At 34.4% G+C, this 20,863-nt stretch overlaps 2 protein-coding genes across 5 annotated transcripts in view; one reads left to right on the forward strand and one right to left on the reverse strand.

Annotated features, from left to right (window-relative positions):
• Window positions 1–20,863, reverse strand: part of Idi (Isopentenyl-diphosphate delta isomerase) — a 97,975-nt gene that overhangs the window by 38,015 nt on the left and 39,097 nt on the right. For 2 of the 4 annotated variants that reach the window (XM_089094712.1, XM_089094709.1), the window contains exon 1: window positions 3,457–3,702. The exons of the other annotated variants lie outside the window; for them this stretch is intronic. The gene's annotated coding sequence lies outside the window, so the exon portion shown is untranslated. Of the gene's footprint in view, window positions 1–3,456; window positions 3,703–20,863 lie in introns of those variants that run through there. 4 annotated transcript variants of the gene reach the window in all.
• Window positions 1,932–19,938, forward strand: or (AP-3 complex subunit sigma-2 or). The gene is made up of 5 exons (XM_089094713.1): window positions 1,932–2,092; window positions 12,249–12,340; window positions 14,555–14,738; window positions 16,914–17,021; window positions 19,722–19,938. The coding sequence occupies exons 1-5, from the start codon at window positions 2,024–2,026 to the stop codon at window positions 19,842–19,844; spliced, it is 576 nt and encodes a 191-aa protein (XP_088950839.1). The 5' UTR covers window positions 1,932–2,023; the 3' UTR covers window positions 19,845–19,938.

Here is a 20,863-nt window from a genome sequence, read left to right on the forward strand (position 1 = left end):
GGATCTACGTCGAATGTGCAGTATTCAGGAGATGGTGCGCTCACTATTAAAGAACACCGTTTAGAGTGGTTAGGTCATGTATTAGGGAAGCCACCAGACTACTTGCCCCGCCAAATACTTCTACTCGAGCCTAATAGCTCCTGGAAGAGACGCCAAGGAGGAAAGAGTAAGAACTGGTGGAACCTGGCCAAATCAGACCTTGAACCTATCGGGGGATTAAGAAAATTCGGACACAGATGGTCAACTCAGTGGCTCGCTTTTGCAGAGCAGCTGGCAGAAGATTGCTCAACATGGTCCAAGAAGGTCTCCAAGATCATCGATGCCGGGCGAGGTGGAAACGCCTGATTCCCGCCACAAGTACAAGTAAGTAAGTGCTGGGATGTCCAGAGAGCAAGTACATGATTTTCTAAGCTTTAGGATTTTATTTACAACATCAGAGGGAAAAATGAAGGGGAAGGAGGTATTGGGAGCAATAGTTGGACTTTAGCCAGTAAAAGGGGGGAGACTTTGAAAGATGGAAGCAAGGTACAAGTTCAAATTGTTGGCAGTCTTATTAGGGGGTTCAGGGAGATGAAAATTAATTTCGGAAGGACTTTTTCCGCATATTTCTTTTATTTTTCTGTACCATTGCTTGGGCTTGTTAGAATATACATATTTAACTTTATTATTATGGTAATCAGAGGCTGCTTTTCTTATTTGTTTTTCTTTAGGAACTTCCTTAGACTATTAGCCTCAGTAATATGGCCTGCCTTGAAAACTTGTACTACAGAGCCTGCTAAATAAAAAGGCAAGAAAGGGAGGAGCGGACGGTTTGGATAATCGCTCATTTCATCCCTGTTTTGAAACTTATGAAATCCTTACAAAAAACTATACTTTTGCTGCAAATAATTATATGAAATTTAATTTACATAGGACAGTGACAATGCCGTGGAAAATGGAGAATAATTCCCGAATCATAATACAGTTACATAAAAAGCCAAGATATCTTGAGGACATGTGTTGTCTTTGATTTTTACGTCAAACTTGTACTACAGAGCCTGCCAAATGAAAAGGCAAGAAATTGTTCGAAAGTTTGTGTTAACACTAATTTGTTCTTAACTATTGCCCATTAATACTATGTCTTTGTACGTTTAGCCAAATTTACTTAAAAAAACAGGAAATGTGCTATTCCAAGCTTCCATCTAGTCTAATTTCCGAAACTTATGCCTTAAATCTGAACTAGTTGATCACAAACATCCTTGTTAAAAATTGAACATGGTTCAACTGTGGAAACTATGAATGAGATATATAATTGTCATTACAGTTATCCACATTTTTGAGTTTATTAATAATTATAAGCATAATACATTCTAGGGATGATTGGAATCGGTAAAATAGTGGCTATGAATTGGAGGCCTGTGCCACATCATAGTCACATCTATCAATAAAGAAAGCCAAATATCATGAATGACATGGCAATTTTCTTGATTTTAGCGTCACACTTGTATTTAAAAAGCACAAAATAAAAATTGCAAGAAATTAGTTTGAAGAGTTTACTCCAACAGTAATTTGTGTCCAATTGATATTTAGATTTTTTTATCGATAGATGGGACTACGATGTCGCAAGGGCATAAGTGTTCTTAACTTTTGCCAGATTCCTCTCCCAGATAGAAAAACCACTGTTCTAAGTTTCCATCTTTTCTAGTTTCAAAAAAGTATGCCTTAAGCGTTGCCTCTGATTGGTTAGTCAAGAAATTTATGCTTGAAAGTTGAACAAAATGTTCAGCTCGAGAAATTACGAACGGCGAATGTAATTGGCTCTGTAGTCGTGCATAATTTTGATTTTATCGACAAGCGTGACTATATTGTGGCATGGGCATAAGTTATAATGTGAAGGGGCCCTATGCATCTATCGATAGTACCTAGGAAAATAGTACTTTACAATAGATGGCAATAATAATATTCCATTTTGAGAATAAATACAAAAAGGCAGCAAATAGCCTAAATATCATACTCTTATGCTAAACTAGGCTAGCTTAAGGAGATGATCAAAGCGATTCTAGTATTTAACAATCATGGCAAGCCAAGGCTCTCAAAATTTTACCAATATTTTGTAAGTAAGCTGATTGACTATTATAGAGTTAGGCTATAGCCTAGCTTACATTTCCTAAATTTAAAAAAAAAAAATTGATAGCCTATGGCCTAAAATTTAGCAAATTTCTAGTGGGCCTTATAATTTAGCCAAGATGAAAGTAAAAAAGTCCTTTGATGCCTTTTTTATGTTCTTTCATAATTCAATAATTGGTTCTGGGGCTAATTGCATCCTGAGCCCACTAGAATTCTACTCAAATAACAGGAATTGTGTTTTCAGAACTAAAGCCAGAGAAAAAGAAACTGATAACTGAAAATGAAGGTGAAATGTTTTTTTGTCAAAATTTTAATAGGTAGGCTATATAATGTAAGCAAATTTCAGGACCATCTAAAGGGAGAAGGGGTGGAGGTAGGTACTTCAAAATACTTTCCCAGGACATACTATGGTAAATTTTACCATATCATATTATTGACTTACAAATAAAGTGAATATATTACTTGATGCCTTTTTTATGCTCTTTCAAAATATAAAATCATGTTTGTTGAAAATGAATTTTGGTAAAGTTCTATGAAATCATATTATTGAGTTAACAATAAAGTGAATACACCATTCAATGCCTTTTTTTATGCTGATTACAAATATAATAATCATTTCTATCAGAAAGGAATTTCAGCCCCCCTATATATACCTAACCAAACCCTGAATTGCCATATATAGGGGGGGGGGGCTGAAATTCATTTCCAATAAAAATGATTATTATATTTGTAATCAGCATTGTACATGTATATATATGTATATATATATATATATATATATATATATATATATATATATATATATATATATATATATATATATATATATATATATATATATATATATGTATATATATATATATATATATATATATATATATAATATATATATATATATATATATATATATATATATATATATATATATATATATATATATATATATATATTCAGGGTATATATTTGCACATTAGGGGGGGGGCAAATTTTATTTCTGATGTAAAGGGGAGGTAAGTTTAAACTTTACCCCACCCCTGTAATGTGCAAATACATACCCTGAATTGGTATATAGGGGTGGGGATAAAATTCATTTCCAACAAAAATGATTATTATACTTGGAAAGAGCATAAAAAAATGCATCAAGTGGTATATTCATAAGTCAATAATTTGATTTGGTAAAAATTTACCCATACTTCAGCCTGTAAACCCATCCCTGAAAGTTTCATTTTCCTAACCTACCCCATTTCCAAAATAGCCAAAAGTAGCTAAAGTAGAATGTTACCAGTGTCAGTGTTTAATTAGAAACACTAGCCTATTAATTTCCAAAGGAAATATATTTCCTCAACCTACTTGTACTTTAAGTCAGTTCCTGGTGAACTGGAAGTCACCAGATTAGGTCTAGGCTAGCCAAACTTATGTAATTGTGAAATTTTCTAAATAGCTCCAAAGCCAAGTTTATGGAGTAGGCTGTAGCAAGTGCTTGGTCTGAATTTATTGAACAGCCTAATTCCTTGGGCAAATCTGTCTCATAGCTAATGACATGCTTGTGAATTATATTTAGGTGTAGAACTTTGATGGATGTTTCACTTAAAATAGTGCAATGTTAAAGCAAGTCTACTCCATTATATTTATTTTTTAATATAGATGGCAGTAAAGTTTTACACAGAGTAGCCTATAACAATAAAATTATTAGCAGTAAAGCAGTTGTGCTACTTCTTAAAAACTAAGGAAATAAGGTAGGATACAATGATAATTATCATAGGGCTGTGTGTTCTTCTGTAGGTTGATCCTATTAAAATTAGGAAAAGTACTTTGTCTTCTCTTAATCTATCCATTCTTTATCAGAGCCTTGTTTTCAGGCTGAGCAGGTTCTATCAATGTTTGAAAAATGTAGAAAAAAAACATTCATACAACTTTTGGTGGTAAACCAGGAGATATATAGATTTTTGTTGGTATACAATTGGCCTACTTTAAAATTTCAGTCATTAATTTCCACACTTGTGGCTCATTTTTTAATCTGGATAACAATATATAATACATATCATTTAATTACATTCAAAAGCACATATTGAAACTTATTACCATCAAATAGGGTTACTTTGGACTAAAAGTATCTTTTTTTCTCCTTTATTTTGCAATAACTTTGTAAATGGTAGAATAACAATCTAGAAAACATTTTCATATGTATTTCTGACTCCTGAAGAGGGTCAGGGCTGCAGATTTTTCTGTCCCTTCCCAAGTGGCCATAATTTTTTTTTTTTTTTTTTTTTTTTTTTTTTTTTTTTTTTTTTTTTGCAAAATTGTGTTCAAAGTTACATACACTTCATCCAACTTCAAACAATGTTATTTTATTTTATGTATTATTCCTAATTTGTTCATAGTTGGTCACACTTTGGGTAAGTCTGAACAATCACTTATTTATAGTTTTTTTTTTTCTTAGATTCAATATAAAAAAGGTCACTTGTATTGAAAACAAAATAGAAAAAAAATATAGAAAATAAGCCTAAGATCCTGGCAGAAAAATTCAGGAAAACCAGAGGATATAACTTTTATTCTCTGCTAAATTTTTTGTATGACTAACTTCACAGTGCCCTGCAATTTGGAAGGGGCCGTGTCCTTTGTGAACAAGTGATATTTTTTTCTAACAACACTGACTGTTTTCTAACTGTTTCATAGAGTAATTACAATTGTGAATTTTAGTTTCAGCATTACAATATTACAAGGATACTTTTTTGTAAAAACTTCTCTTTTCTCACTAAATATATAGAAAATTGATGTCTGAAATAAGCTCTTAAAATTAAAATTGGGAATTTGTTACAGTCTATTTCATTTGCTGATGCAATATCTAAAGTATTTAAAAAATTACTGTATATTAGACTATTAAAACTAGAATGATTGTTAGAAATATTAATTCCTAGATTTTCCACTAATTTTTGATTTTGCACATGTATGATAATGAAAGAAAAATTGTTTAAAATGCAATTTGTTTTCAATAAAATGTAAATGATGCTCTGGTCTTTGGAGGGTTTAGGGAGCTTGCAGTCCTACGTTTTTTGTCTGATAATTTGTGTCAATTTTAAATTTGTCCTGATTGTTCATTTTAACTTGTGATTGTTTTAGGATTCACTTTAACTGTTGAAATATCTCTTCGTTTTAAGTAGGATTCATAGTATGAAATTATTTCTACTTATTTTAAGTTTAATATGGATCTTTATTTTTCTTTGAAAAGCTTATTTCCTTGAAAATACTTATTTGATTAATTTATGTCTTTTTAATTTACATAGTTTATTATTGGTTAACTGTAGGAATATATATAAAGTTTATTGAGTTTTTCTCCTTAAGCACAAAAATGTTGGGTTGTCAATCGTAACGTTTGATTAGCTGTAGATTTGTGTTTTAATCTTTTGGTAATATTTTTATCATAAAATTTATCATGTGCAGGGAGAGGGATCCTTATTTGAATCAATTAAAAATGTGCATAATCATGTTCTATTTTATCGTAACCAATAGTTTGTTTAAATAAATACATCTCAAGGGTATTTGTGAAAACTAGTTATGTTTTGTTTTATTAAAAATAAATGAAAAAAATTGGACATCATAAATCAATGCAACCAGATTTGTTTCTTCAATATTTTATCTCAATGGAGATGCCATTGGTCTTGTCTATATGTCCTGAAATTTTCATGTGGATGAGTGAAAATAAAGTCAATTATGGCAATAAGAATCAACTTAGCCGAATTTTTCTTTCAGAATTTGTTGTTCTGGTTAATGCTCTGTTGGTTCTGTTGGTTCACTTACCCTAAAAATTTCATGCTGATGAGATAAAATATTTCTAGCCCATTTTGTTGTATCAAGAATCAGTAGAATCCAATTTCTTTTCAAAAGATTCTCTCCACTTAAGATTGTTTTGACCTGTGTGCATGCACATCAAGTTCCAAGCCAATTGGAGACAAAAACAAATTGTTTAAAATCCAATTTGTTTTCAATAAAATGTAAATGATACTCTGGTCTTTAGAAGGTTTATGGAGGCTGCAGTCCTACGTTTTTTGTCTGATAATTTGTGTCAATTTTAAATTTGACCTGATTGTTCATTTTAACTTGTGATTGTTTTAGGATTCAAATTAGGGCTCTGTTCTTGGCATCACAAATTAATAGGCTTAAAACAAATTGATTTAAGGTTCTTTGTCTTCATTGAGGTCCTTTTGTTGCTGTCTACATTCCCTGTTAATTCAAACCAATTGGAGAAAACAAAATTTGTTGGCCCAGTTTTGGGGATTACATATCAATACAACCAAATTCCAAAATAATGTGCCTTCATTGAATTGTACCTGTCCCTGTCTTTATACATTGTAAGTTTCAAGTCTATCAGAAACAAAACAATTTAAGGCCCCATTCTTAGTTGTCACAAATCATAACAGCCAAAAGTAGTTTCAAATTTTTGTCTTTGTAAATTATCTTTGCTTTCTGTAAATAAAATTCTGTCTCAAGCACTTTCTGTTTTGCTTCTTTTTTTTAATTGTTAAGACTAATCTAGGAGTCAGGAATAAGTTCAGTTTTGAATATTTAACAAATTTAAATTGCTGCAGCTTGAACTTGTATTATTATAGTACTACTAGACAATTTTATACCTTTCTTTTAAGCAGAGCTAGACAAAGAATATTTCAAAAACAAGTAACATTTGACCATACATGCAATATACTAGGGCCGTTTTTCACTCGTCAATGCTAAGATCTTACATGTTTTGTCAGAAAACGCTTAAAAGTGAAATCTTTGAACAAAGATCTTACATTTTTGGTCGTTTTTGTGCAAACGTCTTTCATCATTCTGCTCTGATCAGCGGTCTGAGAACAATGATGAGTAGATCATCAAAGTTCTCTCACCATTGTTCTATATGGCAGAACAGTGGCAGTCTTCACACTTTTTGCTAACATCAGTGAGCTGTAGGATCTTAGAGAGTTAAAAAACGATAATCTTTGCAGAAAGATGTAAGATCTTAGATGTAAGATCTTAGTGCTAAAAAACGGGCCTAGGGGAGAACGGGGCGAAATTGGACAGGGGCAAACTTGGACGTTGAACCTGACATCTAGCCTATTGCTTCTATCGATCCACAAAAAATAGGGTAGATGGGGCTTATGTGTGTCTACATTGGCGGGAAGTTTGAAATCTAACGGAACTGTTGACACCAGGATAAGAGGTAAGAAAGTTTTTTGATGCTTAAAAAAAATCTGGGAGTTGCAACATCAGTTCGATTTGCGGTAACAAAAGGTGGTAGTTTTCCTGTGTTGTTGATGTTGTACAGTTGCTAGATACATCCTCTATCTATGCCCTGAGTTTGATTTGTCTATTCCGAGTACTTCTTTTTCAGGACGCCATTTTCTAAAATTGGTTTGATAGGGGTGAGATTGGACAGCAATTCGGGGGTGACTTTGGACACTGTCCAAGGTCGCTCCGTGTGTCCAGCTTCACCCCGTGCCAGTTTTGTTTATCATTTTAGAGAAGGTCTTTGCCTCTGTGGAGGCAATTTTTAGAGAATTTCTTATCTAATATTTGGAGTTTGATTGATGATGCTAGATGGCGTTGCTTGTGTGTAGATGTGTTTTTTTTTTGCACAATACAACGAGGTTAAGTTGGCTGTTTCATTAGCTTAATGAAAGGAGCAACATTAAGACTTAAAAAGAACAGAAATTATTCCGTATATCCCCTCCTCAACGCCTCACTCTTCACTACGCTAAAGTTTGACTCGTTCTCACAACTCTATTTTCTTAAACAAAAAAAATTTTATCGTAAAGAGCGAGGCGTTGAGGAGGGGACAACCCCTTTCATATACGGAATAAATTCTGTCCGTTTTAAGTTTTACTTACGCTCCTTACTTTCAGTTAAAAAAACTAGTCTTTTGTAATTTAATTTCAGGACGTTTTTGAATTAATGCAGCTTCAATTTTGGCTCATCGTACATGAATAATTCAAACAAAATTTATATATCAATTTTATTTATTTTTTGGCTAAATGGCTTTCTCGAAATTTTGTTCTGACGTAACTTATGAATTCACTCACGTAACAAACTATATTCGTATATTTTTATTACGTATTTTAGGAGGTTCACCCCCTAGTCAATACCTCACTCTACGCTAAAGTTCAAATTTTGTTCCAATGCTTTAAGAATGACCCCTTAATCACAAAAGCAGTTAATTAAAAAAAAAATTTTTTAATTTTTAATATAATTTTTTTTTAATTACATGATCAAACAACTCGTGGCAACGAACTGTAAGTAAGGAGGGACCCGGTTCATATCATTGCTTCTTAAAGCTATTTTCAGGTTATTTCCCATGCATTTACTGTTTGTTCTTTCTAGTTGGCCAATGGTTCGCAACTACATCAGGAAACACGATCTACCAGATGGCGAATCCATGGAGCAGGCAGTGAATGCAGTCTTAGAGCGTAGACTATCTATTAGAAATGCCGCAAAAACCTACGGACTGAAGAAATCAACCGTCGCCTATGCTCAGAAAAATCGACAAGGAGTTACTGAAGAACCTCGAGCGAATCCAGTTACACCCCCAGGTCGCCCAAGCCCATCGCCCAACCTGAAGAGAAAAACTGTTTTCTTTAACAAACAAGAAAAAGAGTTTGTAGAGTATCTCCTAAAATGTCAGCTGATGAATCACGGCCTCACTCCGAAAGAAGCGAGGAAACTTGCCTTTGAATGGGGCAAATTGATTGGCGTCGAAACGCCGGAGAGCTGGGTGCAAGACGACATAGCTGGGGTTGACTGGTTCTCAGGCTTTATGAAACGAAACCCAGAGCTATCTATTCGTAAGCCTGAAAATACCAGCCAGGCAAGGGCTGCTGGCTTCAATCAAGTGGTTGTGAATCTGTTCTTCGACAACCTGCAGAAACTCTATGAAAAATTCAAGTTCCCACCAAACCGTATCTGGAACTGTGATAAAACTGGGGTTCCTACTGAATTGCCAGCTCCAAAAGTAATCGCAAGGAAAGGATCGAAGCAAGTTTCCCAGACAGTGTCAGCAGAGAGAGGGGAAAATGTTACAATGCTTGGGTTTATTTCAGCCACTGGTCAAGCTCTTCCCCCCGTTTTTATATTCCCACAGGTGAAGGTGAACGACCGGCTTTTTCGAGAAGGCCCCACAGGATGTCTCGGGCTTTCTCACCCTAGTGGTTGGATGACTTCCATCAACTTTGTAGCTGCTATTGAGCACTTCATCAAGCTGGTGAAGCCATCGAGAGAAGACCCTCTGCTACTGCTACTTGACAACCACGATAGCCATGTTTTGGTGGAATTAGTGCGGCTGTGCAAAGACAATTGGGCCCACCTCCTGACCTTTCCTCCCCATTGTTCCCACCGCTTACAGCCATTGGACGTCTCTGTCTATAGACCATTCAAGTTTGCGATGAGTGAAGAACTGAACACCTGGTTGCAGATCCATCCAGGTCAACGAATTACGATTCACGAGACTGCCCAGCTCTGCAAAGAACCATTCCTTCGCAAGTTCAACCCGGAAAATATAACAGTTGGTTTCACGAAAGCTGGAATTTGGCCCTTCAACAGAAGTGTATTTTCTGAGGTAGACTTTCTACCTGCTGAGGTGACAAATCGTCCAGCCCCGGACGATTCATTACTCGATATGGAGCCAATACCCTCTCCCTCTCCTCCCCAAAGCGAGCTAGGAAAACAGACTCCTGAAGCAGTAAGACCCTTTCCAAGAGCAGATATGACAAAGCCCAGAAGGAATGCGAGAAAGCAAGGTCAAACTCGTATTCTTACCGATACACCTGAAAAAGATGCTTTAGAAGCCAAAGCACGAGCAAGAAAGGAAAAGCAGAGTAAAAAGCCTATGCCCAAGCAGGCCAAGCAGCCCACTGCCAAGAAAAGAAAGCAAATTGAATCTCCAGTGGAAAGTAGTGGTGATGACATTGAACTTGACGACAATTCATCTGACGATTCTCTGCACCTCCATGAGGCTGATAAGGATGACGTAGACAAGGACATTCAAGCCGGAGACTTTGTTCTTGTCAAGTTCGAGTATGGAAAGAAGAAAGCCCTTGTGTATTATGTTGGCAAAGTTCTTGATGTTGTAGAAAAGGAGTTTGCGAGGGTTAACTTTCTTCGGAAACAAGGGGACAAATTCATGTTTCCTCAGCTTCCCGATATTGCTGAGATAGACATTACTGACATAGAACTGAAGCTTCATGTCCCCTCTTCAGCTGGTGGAACCGGTCGTGCAGTTCAGGGGCTTGTCTTTGGTTGTGATCTTTTGATGTACGCTTTAAAATGACAATTCTAGTTGAAACCCGGATGCCCGTGCAATGTTCCTGGCTGATTTTTTTATGCAATTTTGAGTTTTCATATGATTTTGAGTGATTATGTATCATTTTACACGAATATTCTGTATTTGGATAAAGTTTAACTGCTTAAAACTGTCTTGTCCAAGGTTGCCCCATGCCTGTCCAATTTCACCCCATGAACAGGGCGAAACTGGACACTTGACAAGGTCCTACTCTCATGGTACTCACGCTTCAGGGTGATCTTTAAAAAATCTGAAAAAATTTTACCATTATTGGCCAGACGTTTACCTTTTTAACGACCCACACTAAGTTGTTTTATGTCAATCCAGTACCTAGTTATGCTTGGAAAACTAAAAAGTGTCCAAGTTCACCCCGTTCTCCCCTACTGTGTTAGGACTATAGGGGAGACATAGAAAAAATGTTACACCTATTTCCTGATGTCACAAATCAATACAACCACTGATTGCAAAATTTTTAATTCAGCTTGTTTAGGCCCTGTCTGCATATAACTTTAAAGTTTAAAGTCTGCATATAACTTTAAAGGTTTCTAAATCTGTATTTTGGAAAAACAAAAGTTCTTGGGCCCCTTTGTCTTCTTTTTTTTACATTACACTGTCCTTTGCCCCAGTTTCAAAGTGACCAAAGATAACAAGTTATTTTTGGTCTATTTCCAGGGCTTCCATCATCTTAACTGAAATAAAATGTCCTCTTTTGGCCAGTCGGCCAGAAACGGGTATAGGAGTCCTCACTTTGTAATGCCAATTCCTTTTCCTCCACCCCAAAAAGCATCAAAATGGTACTTATTCTCCTTTGTTTTATTGTGTGCTGTATTTTCCTGCTATGCGACGCCCACTGCTAGCTGTGTGCTAGTATACCAAAAATCAACATTGATGAATGATAGGTGATGATGAAAGCATATTGTCTTTTAGTTCAATACCTAGTGGTGGCTTGCATGATATACAAGCATGTCTTTTATGCAAAGTATATTTCTTCTTTAAGTTAAGATAAAACAGTGCCCTAAGGGAGGGGGACATGTGCAAACCTATGTACTCATGAATAATAATAATTTGTAACTTTACATTGGTCTCCAGTATTTTGCTGCTATTTCACAATGCAAAACACAAGGCTGTGCTAAGAAGGTGTGTCTACTGGCAATGTATGCCAACATGTGGGAGCATATTGCTGAAATTATGAAATATAACTTAATGTTTACTTAAGGTAAGACCTTTCTGGACAAATATTTCCATTCTATGGCACAGAGTGGCCAAGCATTGCTGAGGTGCCAATTTTTGTTGCTAAACATTAATACTGTATCTAAACATGTCCATTCCAATAAGGTATTAACCAATCTTCTACAACTATTGGTTTGATATGATCAGTCTCAGGAATAAATGAAAGTATCACATGTTCAAAAAATATAAATCCTGCTCCTTGGGACCCTGCCTCCTCGCCAGTACCTACTTAAAAATTGAGTTTTTGTGCATCTATGCTGGTACACATTGATCTTTTAATGAACATCACTTATTTTTACAGACGTTTTCTAATTATGCATTACGCTTAAGTACTTGTTTTGTTAAATAACCAAGATAAGCTCTGTAAAGCTTACTGCATTTCATATTAATAAATTAGGTTTGTAATAAAAATCTTTTTATGATATTCAAGGTATTTTTCAGTAAAATTGCTGATATATTCTAGTGCTTGCCAAAAGGGATATGAAAACAACTTTTATTATCCCAGATGGGGTGGGGGTTCTACCCCAAGAATTATGGCTGTGCTTATCTATCCTTACATGGAGTAATGTACATTTATTTTCTAATAATTTACTTGTTTTTTTTTCAGACAGAAGATATGCAACAGCAGATTATAAAAGAAACATTTCAATTGGTTTCTAAAAGAGATGATAATGTTTGCAATTTTTTAGAAGGTGGAAGGTAAATACTATTATCAACTTGAGCTTTTTTTTCTTTTTTGTAAAAATAATTACCCTATAAATTTTTCTCTACGTAAAACAAACCTTATTTAGGAAGATTAAGTACTCTTGTGCTCCCTTTTAGTAGTTTTAAAAGGACCCTAAGAAAGAGAGTAATAAAGAACCGAGTAGTCAAAATTGTAAAATAAATAAGTAGAAAAAGAATTGCTGAACTATATGCAATTAAACTTCTTTTTTTCTCTTTTTTTGCTAAGATCACAAAATATCAGTTCTAAATAGTTCTGGTGCAGGTCTAGCCAACTCAAATCATTCCAATAGCCTCTGTTTTATTAATTTTTTTGGCAGGTCACACGTAAAAAACATATGGTCAAGTGTTATTATTTTAATAGCACTTTAAATAATGTACTTAATAATTAATAATGTATTTAATAGTATAATATACTAAATAAATAACCAATATGTATTTATATTAATGATTCAAGATTTTATTTTTATAAGCAGTAATATAGAAAAAGCAACAAAAGTTAGATGAGGTTAGTTTATTTTTTAAAATAATTAAATCATTTCATGAAATTAAATGAAACATTTTATTTATGCATCATTTAGTTAAGTCCTTGGCTTGAGAACAATTTTCCCTTATGTCTTTAGGACTTTGGTGGTTGCAATTCTTGAAGCAGAAAAAAAACGTTTGAAATTCTAGGTTGCTGTAAAACTGTAGATTCAGTGCTGCATTTAATTCACACACATTGAAAAGTATATAATACAAACTGCAATGCTATCCAAGCTAATCAAAAGATATGCTATGTTTTTGGTCTCAATTTAATTTCTAGGTTTGAGTTAATGGAAGAAGTTAAATGTTTAATTTTCTGAAATTTCGTTTTCAAGAAGAAAGTTTTGCAGATATATATACTTCCAATGGTGCTTACTATTTTTTTTAAACAATCTTAAACAACGATCTTTTATGTCTTTGAAGCTCTGAGAAACATTGATCAAGTTTTTTTTGTGTAATTTGGCAGTATTTACCAAAAAGCTTCTTTGGTCGCCTTTTAAAGTGACAGTGTTAATTTGTAATTAATAACATTAATGCCATACAATGATAGGACCCTCATAAAACATTTTCTATCAGCTGGATCAAATGCCTCCTCATAATCTATAATGCTCAGGACTAACTCAGGTTTAAATGATTCTCACTTACAGCTTGTTCATGAATAACTTTACAACTGTGTCTTTTCACCTACCATAGCCAGTATCCCACCTGTTGATAAACAGAAAAGCAGGTCTTACTTAACCCATTTTACTATTACTATTAAAACGCATTGCAGTATTGTCTGCCTGAGCCCAACACCAGCTGCGCTCCTTCTCCATTCCAATCTATTCAAAGCATCAATGTTAACCCCCTCCCAAGAAGTTCCTTTTTTCTTTAAATCTTTCCTTACGACCTCTTCTCATTTCATTCAGGGATGACCTGCTTTTTGGCACTAGAGGGACGGCGGAAAAGAACCGTCTTTGGCGATCTTATCATCCTCATCTGCACAACCTGTGCTTGCCATGTCAATTGTTCTCCCATTATACCCTTGTGAATGGGATAGAACCATATTTTACATGCAGTTTGTTGTTTGATATATGTTCAGTTAAATGGGTACCCAAAATAATCCGTAGACAATTCCTCTGGAAAACAAATACTCCTCTGTCTTCATAAGTGCACAAGTTTCAGAACCATACTTGACAACTGTCATCAATGTTACTTCCAATATTCTAGTCTTGATTTGCAGACTTATCTTTTCTTTCAGCTGTTAAAAAATACCCTGGGCTAATCTACTTTTACAATCCATTTTAGTTTTATGAAAAATGTAATTTTTGTCATCAGAATTATAACTTATCTGTTAGAATAAGTTTCAGTCTACAAGCCAACTGTTACAGCTTTGGGGCAGGAGCAATCACCTGAAAAGTGGATGTCTAATACTTCATGTGATGCAAAGTTGCAGAGAAATTAGGTACCAAAGCTGCATTTGTTGAATTCCTTTAAAATGGGACGTGTGTAAACACTGTAATTCTATTTTTTTTTTTTTTTTTACAGATTTTAGGTGCCAAGAGGGGTAGGTCATCTTATATCTTATTCTCCCCCACCCTCTACATTTTTAATAGTTCTGGTCTTCTCCTATCCCTTTTGTTTCGTATTGGTTTTCTTATTCTGAAAAATTTGTGTTTCTTGCAGTCTAATTGGAGGATCAGATTATAAACTGATATATCGTCACTATGCAACCCTATATTTTGTTTTCTGTGTGGACTCGTCTGAATCAGAACTTGGAATCTTAGATCTCATACAGGTTTTCGTCGAAACACTGGATAGATGTTTTGAAAATGTTTGTGAATTGGATCTTATTTTTCATGTTGATAAGGTAAAGCTTTCTAATAATTTGAAAGGTTTCCGAAAAACATTTGGCCTTTTTTTGTCTGAATATTTCTTTCCTTTTTTTGTAACATGTTGTGATGTTATCGATGAAAAAATAACATAATTAAAGGTGACTTTGAAATTGCGTATTAAAAATGAAGTCTAACTCACTTTCGATGCTGAATGAATTTAAAACAATCTGTATAATTTCCTTTTTTTAATGTAAGTGGCGGTTTATATAATATATCATGCTGTTAACTTGATCGTACTCTGTATGAATATTTTGTTCATAACTTGTATGCATACCGCGTGGAATTATTTTTGCCATTTTTAGCTTTCAGCAAAAAGTGACATGAGTGATACCAGGGACAGGGTCAGATTTGCCACTTGCCAAAAAATAACCTGGCAAATCGCCGAAAAACTCTATGACGGTAGAGATGCTAAAGTTACATCTTAAATTTGCTTTTCTTCAAAATTGTCATGGCAGAAATCCTCGTTTATTTTTATGTTAGGATTTCAAATGCAACGTCTTTAGCTTTAAGCTTTAAATTTGATGTACAGACTAGAAACTCTAGAAAATACAACTAAGAAGTGAAAAATAGAAAGTGAAAAAGTTTTGTGCAAAAATAACTTGAAATTATAATGGGAACAAATTACAGGGGGAAAATAAATCACTAGAAGTAGGGATAAATTAAAATATGTTAGCTAACTCTAGACGTTGCCCTTTGTTGGTTAACAAGGGAATCCTGGAAATATCGGTAAAGAATTGTTTCGGTAATTCCCGGAAATCTTGGAAAAGAACCTTTTTTTTGCAAAAACAAATCATATATATTTCAGGAAATTATCTGGAACTCCGCTAACATTCTTGACACATGAAGCCGAGTGAGTTAGTCATAAATGCACATAAGATCTTGGATATAGCGTTCTTGTATTTGCCAACAAATGGTACATTTATTAGTATTTTTTTTCAACTTGCAGGGGTGAGGAGGTGAAAATCATCAGATCACACAATTGTGAATTATACAAAAGCTGTAATAAAATATCGAGAAAAAATAACGAATTTTCGGCGGCACCAGTGTATGTTTTTGCTTGAAGCCGTGTTTTTCAAAATAAGGATTTTTACAAACAACAGTTTATTTATTGGGACATGGGTCTAGAAAACCCTGGAAAGATTTATTTCTGTCTTTGCATCCTAATAGCTTAATTTTCTCTTAAACAAAAAAAAAGTTTAAAAAAATCTATTTGTTCGGTTCTTACTTTTTTTTTTTACCATATCTTTGGAATTTTTTTCTCCGCGTTAGTTAGTGAAATTACTTTCTTTCTAGTAAACTTTATTGCAGGGACTAGGGGTGGTTGTTTGGGTTTGGGTTTGGGTATAGTATTAAAAACGACCGGACATGAAATAAAAACAAGTATTTTTTCAAAAGAAAATAAAGAACGAGATTAAATCTCAAAACCAACAGAAATTACCCTGTATGTGATGATGCCTTTCGCCCCTTAATCCCCTGCTCCCTACGATAAAGTGTGGCTTTTCCCACTCATGCTTCAAGAACGAATTCCCTAATAGAAAGGCAATGTGGTGCAAAGTTGTTCTTTTATTTCAGAATACCTCGAGAATGGAAGGTTTTTTTTTACATCTCGTTCAAACAATAAAACTCTTAGTTTAACTGTTTTGAAAGACAGTTGGCACATAAAACACCTACAATTACCAGCTTATCTTGTCAATAATGATTCCAGTTAATTACAAGTTAAAATCTGTTGTAAAGAGTGGGGTTTGACTGGGGCAGCAGCCCTCACAAACAGCGTTCAATTTAAAATTTTAATGTTGGTCTTTATTTTCATTTAAAAAAAATTATTTCATTTTCATTAAAACTTATAGAAGCGTTTGATCCCTGAAAAGCGTGGCGAAGGACAGCAAAGATATATGCGCTAGATAATAGATATATTTAATAAAGATATAAATACTAGAAAAAAATTTAGTTCATAATTATGTATAAAGACATTAGAAATAAATCATCCTGGGATATAAACTTTTTGAAAATCAAGCTACTTATTGAATTATTTGGATAAGCTACTTATCCAAAGTATTGAATAAGTAATTTTAAGTTACTTATTCAATACCTTTGAAAAGTGTTTTTATCTCATCTATCTTTCTTTTCTTTAGATTCTGCCATTATTTTAGGTTCACTTTATCTTGAACGAGCTGGTTATGGGGGGTATGGTTCTTGAAACAAATATGACAGAAATTATGACGCGGATAGAAGATCAAGCCAAAGTGGAAAAACAGGAGGTAAGTTCTAATAATCGTTTCTTATTTCTAAGTTTTAATAATCGTTTCTGTATTAAATACTATTTTTCTTGGAGTAAAGATGTTAAAAAGAATATCATATAATAGGTCATTTGACCTTGACAAGATCACGACTATTGTCAGATTTTTTGTCTTGATGCAACCCCCCGTCGGCCATCTTTTTACAATTAAGAGCAATTGCGAAGGATTTAAAACACAATTTTTCGCTTCCTGGAAAATCATGAAATGAAAATTTATTTAAAAAAAAAAATATTTTTTTAAAAAATATATAAAAATAAAATTTATTTTATTTTTTATAAATGAAAATAGTTCGACTTGTCGTGTTTTTACTCCTCAGTCCTCATTAGCCTTTTGTCACCTGACTTAGCTTCAAAATGTGTATAACCATTAATGATTTTGAGGAAAAGAGAGACAAAGAGGAATTAATCCACTTAGCAACCCTGAAAACAAATAGGATTTTTTAACTAGTTTGCGTGTAACTCAACCCCTTTAACTCAATCCTTGTTCAACTAACTCAGTCAATGTGAAAAAAAAAACAAAAAAAACAAGAAACCAATGAAAAACACAAAAAAAGATGAATAAAATTCAATAAAAGCCAAAAAATTATAAGAATTAAAACCAAATACCTAACAACCATAGTTGTTCGCTAGTATCCGTCGATGGCAGTTCATAATTTTCTGGATTTTGTGCTAATTGCGGAAACTGGCGAATGACTCGCTGTATGGTTGTTGGGTATTTGGTTTTAATTCTTATAATTTTTTGGCTTTTATTGAATTGTATTTTTCTTTTAATTTTTTAGTTTTTTCATTGGTTTCTTGTTTGTTTTTTTTACATTGACTTTCCGCGTTTGTTTTGTTAGTTTTTTTCTTCAGCACTTTCCTTTAATATATTATTTCGTTTCGCGCTGAAGAAGAGACGCGGTTGTCCTCTCGAAATATTCGCTTCGTTTGTTTATTCAGTATTCTTGTTTGGCCCTAAAAACCCATTTTTGGACGTTTCCTTTTCTTACATTATGGCAGGTCAATGTGGCTTAAGGAATTATCTTAAATGCCCTGTGAAGCAGTTCTTATTGAACCCAGTATTATTGGGCAAAAGTGTCACCTCTTATTAGTTTCCTACACTCTTTGCTTCTTACCTTGAAAGGCCTTGATACTTCATTTTGCTTATTGGGATCCCAACTGAGTATCGCTGATTCAGTGAATTTTTCATCCCTGAAGGATATTAAATAAAAAAAGTTTTTTCAAGCGAAATTAAGGAGAAATATTAAAATTTAAAACGAACATAAATAAGCTTGTATATGAGGGGGCTGCCCCTTCCTCAACCCTCGCTCTTTACGCTAAAGTATTAAACCTCTTATAAAACACTTCTCATTGAAAATCAAGGGCCCTTGTGTTTGAGTATTCTTTCTTAATAAATCAGGAAAAAAGTCAAACTTTAGCGTAAAAAGCGAGGTTTGAGGGAAGGGGCCGCCCCTCTCATGTACAGAATAGTATCTGATGGTTTTGAATTTTTTATTTAATTTCTGACTATTTTTCATATAATGCAAGGAAATCTCCTTACCCCCCCCCCCTCCTACGTGTAACATTTCTCCTGGAAAATTCCTCTGTAAACTTTCCTCCACGATCCCACGGAAAATCCTCCCCGTGGAAAATCCCTCCCTCCCTGCAGAAAATTACACTGAAAAATTCCTGTATATTTCCCAATAACTAATACTATATATGAACAATATGTTAAAATTACTTAACTTGCAGTCTTTTCCCAAGGGACTATGGACGGTCGTGTCATCACCAAAAGCATAGTTATTGGACCTTTAGACTATGCTGCAATTTAATGGCTATCTTAAAATTTTGATCGGATGTCTCGGGGTAAATGGGCGCGGGAAGGGGGACTAGGTGCCCTCCAAACTTTTAGATCACTAAAAAAGGTACTGGAACTTTAAATTTTCGTTCGAATAAGCTACCTCCCGATCTTCCAGGACCATTAGTTCGACACGATCACCCCTGGGAAAAATAAAATAAAATCAAGAAATACGCATCCGTGATCTTTCTTCTGCCAAAAATACAAAATTCCACATTTTTGCAGATAGGAACTTGAAACCTCTACAGTATGATTCTCTGATATGCTAAATCTGCTATTGTGATTTTTCTATCTATTAGCTAAAATGATTCAAATATCCTTTGTTGTTTTTTTTTGTTGTTTTTTTAATTACGATTCCCGCTAAGAAGGACCCCAGGGCTACTCTCAAAATATCAGCTTATTTCTATGTCAATAGAACATGTTGTCTCTACTAAACTTGCTGTGTCTATACTAAACATGTGAATTTTATACTAAAGCTAAAGGCAGTATGTATCCGGTTATTGTCTATTCTTCAAATCTTTAATCTGCTGTATCTACTTCTTTTGTTTTCACACACCATAGAGAAGATGATTTGGCTTAAAAATCAGCAGCAAAAGAGAACGCTTTAACAATTCTCAGCTATATACATGACCCTAAGACTTTTTTAACCGGGGAAACATGCTCGCGGCAATGTGAGCTGCACTGTTTTTTTTTTTCTTCTGTTTTTGGGTGTCGCTACATTAGAATCATGAAAACTTTTTTGGCTCTTTTCATTGTGGTGACAACACTGCATTTTGCCCTCTTGCAACTAATATATAATTAGTCTTCTTCTGATTTTTTTTTCAGGCTGGATTGTCTGCGGCCCCTGCTCGTGCTGTATCGGCTGTCAAAAATATGAGTATTCCTCAACAAATTAAAGATATTCGGCTGCCAGACCTACCGCAAGCTATTAAAGATTTGAAATTTTAGGCAAAATACATTCCTGCCGTTTATTATTTTGTTTGGCGACATGATTTTTATATTTATTGGAGTTTTTGATTTTGTATATAAAACGCAAACAGAGCGTATGTTCTAAAGATCTGTGTTTGTATTTTCTTTCGTTAGTTTATATAAATTATTCAACTTATTTATATTTATTGACGGGAGAGACGGGAGAAGTCAGGATCGTTATGATGGGAAGCCATACCGCTTAAAAAGTAATAAGTTTTTGAAGAGCCTGTTTATTTAAACTCTTTCTTTGTACAAAAAATTTGAGAATGAAGTCCTGTTTATTATCAAGCTAACGATTTTCGTGTATTTTGTGTACTTGCTTACTTTCGGCGGGAACCAGACAAAGAACTGTCCTACCCGGCACCAATGAACTCTTGAATTACGTCCGATGACCACTTTGATCTGTCGGCTCAGCTTCCCTGGCGATCTTTATTTAACCTCTGTCCCATTTTCTACCTTGCCTCTGGAAGCCTCCTCGTGGTTTAAGATCCTCTTTGAATTTTGCCAAATATTTTTTCTTCTGTCCTCCTCAATGTCGTCTCCAGGATGATGCTGGCTCGCAGTTGAGGACGTCACGACATACCGTGCCTTTGGGGCGATGTAAGGTGTGGTCGAGGAGTCTGAGGTGACGTCTTTTGATGAAAAAGGATAGCTCCTCAACCTGGCCACATCGGCTTCTTACTTTGCTATTGAGAATTCTAGACCATCTGTTGATTCGAAGTCGAAAGCAACGGTGATCGAACACGTCCAAAGCTCTAGCTTCTTCAGCCTTGAACAGCCATGTCTTGCAGGCGTACAGTAGTACAGCTCGCACTGATGCTATGGAGACTCTGTGTATCTATTCTTTCACGTCAAGGCTAAAAGCCTTCGAGACATTTTTCTACTTGTTTGGGTCACTGGAATACTAAAAAGTGGTGACAGAATTATTTTTTGTGAAATTAAAAATAAGTCATCCTAGTAATTTTAACATAGTCTCAAGACTATAGCTGCTAGTTTAG

The sequence above is a fragment of the Artemia sp. Qi Xiang Cuo genome, chromosome 9, assembly GCF_049724085.1.
Source record: "Artemia sp. Qi Xiang Cuo chromosome 9, ASM4972408v1, whole genome shotgun sequence".
Classification (NCBI taxonomy): Eukaryota; Metazoa; Arthropoda; class Branchiopoda; order Anostraca; family Artemiidae; genus Artemia; species Artemia sp. Qi Xiang Cuo.

What these genes read in the sequence shown, in the direction of transcription:
- or (XM_089094713.1), top strand. Translation starts at nt 2,024, where the DNA reads ATGATCAAAGCGATTCTAGTATTTAACAATCATGGCAAGCCAAGGCTC. An exon ending in CAAAATTTTACCAATATTTT is followed by an intron (nt 2,093 to 12,248) that starts GTAAGTAAGCTG and finishes TTTTTTTTTCAG; the next exon opens with ACAGAAGATATGCAACAGCA. An exon ending in AATTTTTTAGAAGGTGGAAG is followed by an intron (nt 12,341 to 14,554) that starts GTAAATACTATT and finishes TGTTTCTTGCAG; the next exon opens with TCTAATTGGAGGATCAGATT.